Here is a 9,044-nt window from a genome sequence, read left to right as displayed (position 1 = left end):
AGAAGCCTACAATCTATAAAATTGCCTCAGACATATCTGCTCAATCAGAGCCTCATGTCTTGATCTCTTTTCATGATAGTTTCCTCAACTAGTAACTTCACAGTTCACAGGACTGAAGCCGGCTATCATCTATCCTTTGTTTGACTGAAAATAACTATTTTATGCATGTTGTAATAACTAACACAATTTTTACACAAAACAAAATTTCTAATTAATTCAATACATCACCAAACCCTAATATCAGTTGATGCTAATTAACATTAATTCCACAAAGCTAAAATTAAGCTTGTCTTTGTTATCTGCTATATGCAAGGCAAGACACTGAAAGACACTGAACCCCAATATCAATTTGGGGTTCAGTGTCTTCCCCAAGAACATTTCAGCACATGGGCGGGAGGAGAATCTCCTTGTTAAACTTTTATGCATATCATATCAATATTTTAAGAAGGGCTGCAACTAACAATTATTTTTATGCTGATTCTTTTTTTTTTATTAAATGATAAATTGTTTATCAAATGTCACAAAAACTAAAACAACTTTCAGTCATATAAAAAACAAAAGTGATGATCTCCTGCTTTTATTGTCATATATGCCAGTAAACTGTATATCGTTGGGTTTTGAGCTGTTAGTTGGACAAAACAAGCAAGTCGGCTCAGAGAAACTGATGGGCAAATTTCACATTTCATAGACTAAATAAATATTGTGTTTTATTTCTTTGAGTCAAGTCATCATTATCATTATATCACAAAATCCACCAGAAACTTACAACATCATCAGTGGTGAAATCAGAAGGCTGATTAATCAGTGAGTCGTAAGCAGAAACTTTATTGTAAAAGCGTCAACATTGAGTAACTGTAATGTGACACAGACTGCAGGGATTTCCCACAGGAAATTGGTTAGCTGGGGTGTAAAGCATCTCCCCAAAACTGAGCTTGCACTGTTACTTTGTCTTTGCGAGGCTGATGAAGGTGCATCACACAAAAAAAAACATTGAGCATGTGCTGTTTACAATCAGGGCTTTGGACACTTCTTGGCTAAACATGTGGAAAGAATGTGTTAAGATACATTTATTACTTTTGGCGGGCCACGACTAAAAGTTAAAAACAACTTCCAACAAATTCCAACCTCATGGTATTTAGTGGGTTGTAGTTTTTTTTAACACAGGTATTTGTGCACCTTGCCTCTTCCATTTCCAGATTGTTAAGCAGCTCCGTTTCTGTAATAATTTAATGAGTCTTAGAGTTTCAGTTTCTTCTTTTAAAAAAATATGCGGTGGAAAAAAGCTCATTGTAGACTCAAGTTACTCTGTGTTCTTTTTAGATTATGGGAAAATTACACAGCTTTAGTTGTGAAATTATAGCATCACTTGTTTAAATTTAGATTTGGAGGCAATGGTTCAAATAGAAAAGAAAACCACCTAAAAAGTCCCCCTTGTTGCCTTGTCAAAACATCCATAGAGATACACCTCACTGTAGAGCTGCAGCAATAAACTGATTAATCGATTAGTCGATCAACAAGTGAATTGGCAACTACTAAGCCAAACTGTCAAATATTTGCTGGTTACAGATTCTCAAATGTGAGGATTTGATGCTTTTCTTTGTCATACATGATAGTAAACTGATGTCTTTGGGTTTTGGACTGTTGGTAGCACAATTTGATGTCATCTTGGGCTGCAGGAAATTATAACAAGCATTTTCCATTTTACTGAATCTGAAAATTAATCAGTAATGAAAATATAAATAAAAATAGGGGGTTGCAGGCCTACATCGCTTTACTTCTTTGTCCAACTGTCATGCTCAGTATTTGACTAAAAAAACTCTGCACTTTGTTAATACAAATATGTGCAATCCATGCAATCTGCTATATTTCAAACAAGTAAGCGACAAACATGACCTCCTCCATGACCAGCAGCCCTCTTCCATTTCAATCAGTAACAAACACGTCATCTCACTTTGACCCCTGTGATATGTCTGTAGTATAGTGCTGTATAGAGGGCAATCTGTGTAACTTCATAGAAAGCCAAAAAGTAGTGGTGGAATGAATGACTTCTCCAAGTATGGTCAAAATTGATGGTGTCTGTTATATTTCCTGAATGACAGATGGGGGAGAGTTAAGACAAATGAAAAGACAGATATTGGACAAAGTCTGATCTATAGGCCTTTCCCACATTTCTCTTCAGGCATTCAGAACAACAGAGCAAAGGCAGCACTTGCCCCAAGGTAGATTTAGTCTCATTTTCACTTTGTCAGCTATACTACCTGCCTTCACTGGTAAAATACCAAAGTTGTCTGAAATGTGGTATGAACCAGCATTTGTGGCTGCTGGATGTAAAAGTATGTTTTCCTGTTCTGCTTCAATTCCACAACCACCACCTCTCCCAGGGGACTCAGCAAAACAAGTTTTTACTACCGTTCAAAACAAAATAGAATCACTGCATATATACTGTTACTAAAAGCATTAAATGAATGGACATAACTTTTCTTCTGTAACTACTGTCTTGTTTGGGACTTCTCACGATTGCAATGTTGCTTTTATCACTGAAGGAGAATTGATTATTATGAAGCAGTCTGGGTCAGTAGGTCTACCGTCTGACAAAAGCACTTGCTGGGTTTGATTTAGAGTTTTGAATAACCACCAAACAATGTTCTGCAGCTGCACATGAGCTTTTGTAAACACACATGCGCACACACATGCAAGCAGGACCAAAAAACGCACACACTGGACACTGGCTGGCTGCCAAATCGCTCGATTCTGACCTTCTTTTTCACCCCACAGCTGCTGCCAAATTTGAGTCCATCTCTCTCTCGGTCTACCACACTGACACACACACAGAGCTCTGGCAGCCAATCAGAGTAGAGCATTTCTCGAGCTGGGGGGTCTGTCTGGGTACCATCCACCAGGGAATATTTCACTTTGAATAACAAGCGGCAGTAAATAATCACACATGGGGCACGCTTTACTCTACACTAAACCTCTTGAACATGGGCTACTTTCAGCTCATTATTGGTTTATCACAGTAAAACACATTTAGCCCCCCACCAAGGTTTTATATCTGTCCGCTGCTTCTGCTCTCCCCACTTTAGCCCTTTAACACAGCTGCCAGCAGAAATGTGAAGACTCAGAGCAGTTCTCCTAACCTAATCTGAACCTTCAGGCATCCTTTGTTTAAACCCTGTGGGTGATCACAGGGAAGAGAGCGACTGTCAGCAAACAGAAGGACTGGACACCAGTTGGTTTTAAGAGTGAACTCAACGACCTCCACATGGGCACTCACTCAAACACCAAGTGAGGGAAACCGGCTGAACAGGGAAGGACTGTCAAAGAATTTAGGTTTCCCCGGCTGAAATTAAATCAAATAGACATTTTCTAAACTGAGCATGTCTCCATCAAATCTGAACCAGTGAAGGCCGCCCAGAAACAACAACGAAGAAGAGAAGGAGGGATTGAAATTGGTCCAAAGCTTATGGGAATGAGACAAGGTTGGAGTAAACCCTCGAAGAAGCCAAACTGCAAGGGAAGCCATATGACACGACATCTATAGACAGAGGTCACCAGGCAGTGCAGACATTTTTCCTCCTATGTTGAACACAAGCAAACCATTACAGAGAAACAAACTGCCATTGTGGCTTTGCAGAGCAAACCAAACATAATTTTGCTCAGTTTTCCTTTTAGTTGGGGAAAAATCAAGTTGACGGGCTGCAGCCTGCATTAGATCTAGAAAGGGGGATGAACGAATTACCAAAAACTAAAATTAACTCTGCTACAAAGTGGTTTCTGATTAAACACTAGTCCATGTGGTTTTACGTAAAGCCATTTTAAGTAGGTAACAAGCAACAAAACATGTGTACATTAAATTCCAACTTGGCTTTTTAGGAAAGGAACCTTAAACAGTACTGGTTATAAGTGTTATATGGTAACAAATTCCAATGAAACGACTATGTATTGGCCATATAATGATATATTTCAGAGACCTCTTACAACCCGTGATCCGCTGTTGGTTGTGACACGATTCAATAATCACAGGCTGATAGCTGTCAAAACAAATGCACTGCAGCACCCTGGAGGTGTCTGTCCTCACTCAGTTTATAAAATAACATGCGGTGTCCAATTTTATAAATAACTCCTCATGTCTTTGAGGTTTCTACAAACCGCTACTCCTTCGCTAAAAACCTTTTGTTGTTTGTTAACGTTATATCAATAAGTGTTGACGAGAGTATGTGTGCTGATTTCAATCAGTCCTCATCAGAAAGATAAGATATTAAATCTATCAATTATGCAGCCGATCAACCGCTAAATAAACCATTTACGCTCTAAAAAGCAACGCGCCTTGAACAAGTAACTCATAAAAATCACAGAGTCACAACGAAAATAATTTTGCGTTGAACAGCCACCGGGTTAGGTTGTTATTACCACATTTAAGTTATGGACAGAGAGGAACACAATTTAAGAATAGAGGTGCTTATTGTTATGGTACAACTGCATGACAAGGCCAGGGACTATGGTATAGCCAGACTGCCTTGTTGCTGTAATGTTGACCGTGGGCTAATCTAGTTAGCTGCCGTTAGCTAGCTGGTATGCACATCTCGCTAGCGACTACACTAGCTAGCGTAGCCAAGCTAACGTTAGCAGCAGCAGCAATCTCAGTGACAGAGGGCGGACAGATAGCGTTTGTAACGTTTCACTGAACAAAACACCCCGGCTAACTACCGTTATATCGTTATCGATATCCCGACCCCAGTCATACAACCAAGTCCAGTCATTGTTTGCTCGTGCTGCTGTGATATTGAGCCTAGCAAATGGGCTAGTATTTCACTGGCTAACCATTTTGCGCCGCAGGACCAGGTCAACCAGCGCTGTGAATCGGACACGGCTGCCGAGAACACAGGCGAGCAAGGCGGGCTGCGCTCCACCTATTAGCGCCAGAAACCCGGCTACTCCACGGACACATCCTGGGTTATACTTCATTTTTCGCAGCAGCAGATGAACATATTGCTACGTTTCAATAAAAAAGAGTCGCATATTTGTGCATTTTCTTACCTGTTACGGTGAATTGTGATCAATCGTGTCCTCCTCTGCAGCTCTCTTCCCCCTCCTAGCTCCAAAATGGCGCCAATATGTATAGATTCAGTGCCCATGAGTACAAACAGAACAAACCATCAATGAGTGTGTAGCGCCACCTATAGAGCGAGTCCATGTAGGTCTACTGGGTCCTTTAGGTGATGCTCGTATTATCTTTTCACGTGATGAAAATTATTACAAATGCGTCCTTTTTAAGATTATTGATCATCCAAATTCACATTTCACGTACTGGATCGCAGCTATAATGTATTAGACAGTTCTCACCGTAAAGATTATTCTCACACTAATAAATATATTATAGAGAATGGACAATTTGATATTGAGGGAGAATGACATATCAGAGTTTTATTGTTACATAGCATGTAAAGAGGATTTTGTTTACCCAGAGTTGTTCAGAATGTGGATCATAGTGTGTGTGTGTGTGTGTGTGTGTGTGTGTGTGTGTGTGTGTGTGTGTTGTAACCTATTACCAGGAAATAAGGAGAAAGTAAAATGCCTTAATTAATGTTTTAATTATTTATGTAAAAATGTGCAACAGTTAGACAAGTTAAACAGACTACAATGGTGATAAACAATGCCAAACAAACACATCTTACGTTTTGACAGTTGCCTTTACTGCCTCGTTGGGTTCGGTTCCTTCGCTCTAATGTTGAAACCCCAGTATTCCGACAGCACTTGAATGCACCAACAGACAGCGTTTCAAATTAGGTTTTTTGTTTGTGTGAAAATGATCTCATAAATAAGACAGAGTCACAATAAACACAATGTTCTCATTAGGGGTCATTCATATTTCTTGTATTTACAATCCATTTAGCTGCTGCTCAATGGTGCTATTCACATTTTAAAAGCATCCCTGCTTATTAAAGGGCATTTTATCAAGTCAGTGTTCCTCTAGTCATGCAGCCTTTTCTCAGATACATTTCAAGCTACTATGGAGCCATCACTTTTTCCCCCTTTCCTTGCCCTGCTAACCTATTCATCCATATGGCATTCATATGTACATTATAAGTGCATTTACTTTGGTTACACTTGTTATTTTAGGGAGCTAATTGCTGATTTCTCCTAAGAAATCAACACACTACTAGACTATTAGAAAGGTCTTGCCATTCTGGTTTACAGAACCTCAAACTAAAATGAATAGATGTCTCAAAGATCAGCTGCTTGCTTTGTCTGTCTGTGATGGGTCTCTGGCCAATATGAACTATAGGGGGAGCTCCAATATAATTTTTGCACCCCTCAAATCTAAAGCACTCTACTGCAGAAAATGATAAAACACATTCACATTTTGCACAGTGCGAGAGTAATGAGTTTGAAGGGTTAGCTTGAAAGCATATTTTTCCATAGCTTTGTCTCTGTTTTCAGTATAGTGAACTGTTGCTGCTGAATGGATAATCCAATATCATTTCAGTCTGGAGAAAAACAGACGTTGCATTTAAATAACACAGACCTTAGCCCCGTGAACATCAGAATAAAATCATTTGAATGAAATTCAATTACTTGAAATTACAATTATGTATAATTATTGAATCTTAACATTTAAGACATTACATTAATTAACATTAACTCTTTAAGATGGACCATAAAATGTGGAGCTATGCCTCTGAATGTGTACTATTTAGTGAGCTTGTTATATCTCTTTTGTTATTAACATCTTTAAACCTGGATTCTAAATATTTCAGTATATAGCAGCTCAATTAGCTCCTGCACGCCCTTGTTCTCAATCAACCAATCAGTGCTGCAACAAGGCAACCGTTTAAATCCCAGCAGGAAGGACTTGGACTGGTTTCATGGCTCCAGGATGGAGGGGTTCCTGTCCACGTTTCCACCCCACAATGTCTGCGATAACCCGGTCTGCGCTCCCCCAGCTCCGGACAGCAGCTGGGGAAAGAGAGAGGGCCGCTTCATGACCCCGCAGGGCCTCAACTACCTGGAGCTCTGCAAGGTCATCCTGTCTCAAGTCCACCCCAGTGTGCCTCCTCCGCTCAAGAAGGCGAACACCAAAGAGTGCGGCGTGCAGGTAAACGCCAAAGTGGATAAAATCGTCCAATGCTCACTGGGTCCCAAGACGCTGTTCTGCTTGGAGGGCGACCACCCCGCGTCCTCAAAGTCCCCAAAGAGCCCGGATCTGTTGAAACCGGACCTGAAGGCGCCGTACAACACGCCGCCAGTGAGCAACCTGCGCTTCCTGAGGCCGGTCTCCATCTACTCGCCGGTGTTTGACCGCAGGATCTTCATGAAGAAACTCTGCGATGACGATGGAAGCGAAGGAGAAACTGAAGCCGCCGAGCAAGCCGAGTCCGACAGGGATGCTGAGACGGATCAAAGCGGCGAGGAGGACACAGTGAAGGACTTCAAGACAACTTTCCACCGGTCTTCTTCAAAGGGGTCCAACTTTCAGGTGGGTTTCTGTGTCAAGAAACCCTGAAGGGAACGAACTCTCCTTGGATTCACACATTTCCACTGATAATTAATTCTACTTTCCAATTAGGAACATAATGAGCTGCTGAGTCCCAATGAAGCCCCCCCCCCCCCCCCCCCCTTCCTCCAACTACTATGTGCATTATACACATTTACTCTACACTGGAGTACTACTGGGGCCTAGAATTACTGTATGGTAGTTTGATACAGTGAGCCATTAAAAGTGCTTTAAATAAGACATAAAAGTCACTAAGATGTAAAAGAAACTCAAGCTATTATAAAATGACACATAAATAGAATTTAAGAGGGTTAAACTAAAACTGAATAAAACAGAATAAACATAAAAGTGCAGTGCAAGAAATGAATGGTTAGACTTCATAAAAGGCACATGTTTTTTGAGGCCTTGGATCAGGCCTAGTGTTTGTTTCCTGCAGGAACGTTTTCTCTCAGTATGCCATACAGATGGACCTACCTTCATCACAGCATAATTGTGTGTAATGTCTCTGTGCACAAATGATTTCAGTGTTTTGTTTTTGTCTTAGTTCCTGGAGCAGAGGTATGGCTTTTTCCACTGCAAAAAGTGTAACATCCGGTGGGAGAGTGCTTATGTGTGGTGCATCTCTGGAACCAGTAAGGTAAGATGTCTGTTGCCATCTTGGCAAAACCTGCATTCATAATAAGAATTCAGATTAAATTTTTATTTATTATTATTATTTTTTTAAATCTTGTCAGGTGTACTACAAGCAGCTCTGCCGGAAGTGTCAGGTGGGGTTTAACCCCTACAGAGTGGAGTCCATCCTCTGCAAGGTACATTTACTTGTCTTGTTCAAAGAGGACATGAAGCAAGATAATTTAATCACTTGGGTTTGGTATTAAATTCCAACAAGTAGATTGTGTACCGACAATGTTTTCTTCAGCACCCTGTCAGATGTGAGAGAATTTGAATTGTGAATGGCACAGTGTGATTTTTCCTGCTTTCCAAATGTCCACCTGATGATGATGATGATTGACATAAGTGCATGATTTTGATTTTAGTATCAGTTCTTTCAGTTTCTTAAAACTGCCTCCTCCATCTCAGGGTTGCTCTCAGACCTGCTGCAGCTGTGAGAAGAAGCAGAGGCACATTAACATGAAGAGGCCTCACCGCCAGGACCTGTGCTGTCGCTGCAAGGGCACAAGGCTGTCCTGTGACGCCACCTACAGCTTCAAATACATTGTCTGAGCCGCAGCCGTGTTCTGGTCTGGTCTGGTCTCACCCTTTCTTCATGCAGATCTGATGGCACTTGCCTTCAGGGTCACATCAGCAGCCATCTAGTACCTCAAATGGAAGTTGCCTCCAGTAACGGACTTGAAGAGATTCTTTTATTCTCCTACCAGCGAGTAGATGAATCTCTGCTTTGGTTGTTTATTTGAAACAACTTCTCAGAGGTTGTCTTTGTGCCCCTTCATTAAACCTGGTGTGTAACAAAACATGAAAAATATTTTTGTAAGAAGAAATAAAGTTTATAAAATAAACATTGCATCTCAAAAGTTGAGAAATTCTTGTA

At 40.7% G+C, this 9,044-nt stretch overlaps 1 protein-coding gene across 1 annotated transcript; it reads left to right on the top strand.

Annotated features, from left to right (window-relative positions):
* The first annotated feature begins 6,877 nt into the window (after positions 1–6,877).
* Positions 6,878–8,719, top strand: zar1l (zygote arrest 1-like). Its single transcript, XM_070918055.1, has 4 exons — positions 6,878–7,477; positions 8,040–8,132; positions 8,230–8,304; positions 8,576–8,719. The coding sequence occupies exons 1-4, from the start codon at positions 6,878–6,880 to the stop codon at positions 8,717–8,719; spliced, it is 912 nt and encodes a 303-aa protein (XP_070774156.1).
* Positions 8,720–9,044: the final 325 nt, after the last annotated feature.

This window comes from Enoplosus armatus, chromosome 13, assembly GCF_043641665.1.
Source record: "Enoplosus armatus isolate fEnoArm2 chromosome 13, fEnoArm2.hap1, whole genome shotgun sequence".
Classification (NCBI taxonomy): Eukaryota; Metazoa; Chordata; class Actinopteri; order Centrarchiformes; family Enoplosidae; genus Enoplosus; species Enoplosus armatus.
Note: the sequence above shows the minus strand (reverse complement) of the source record. Positions and strands in the feature narration are given on the sequence as shown.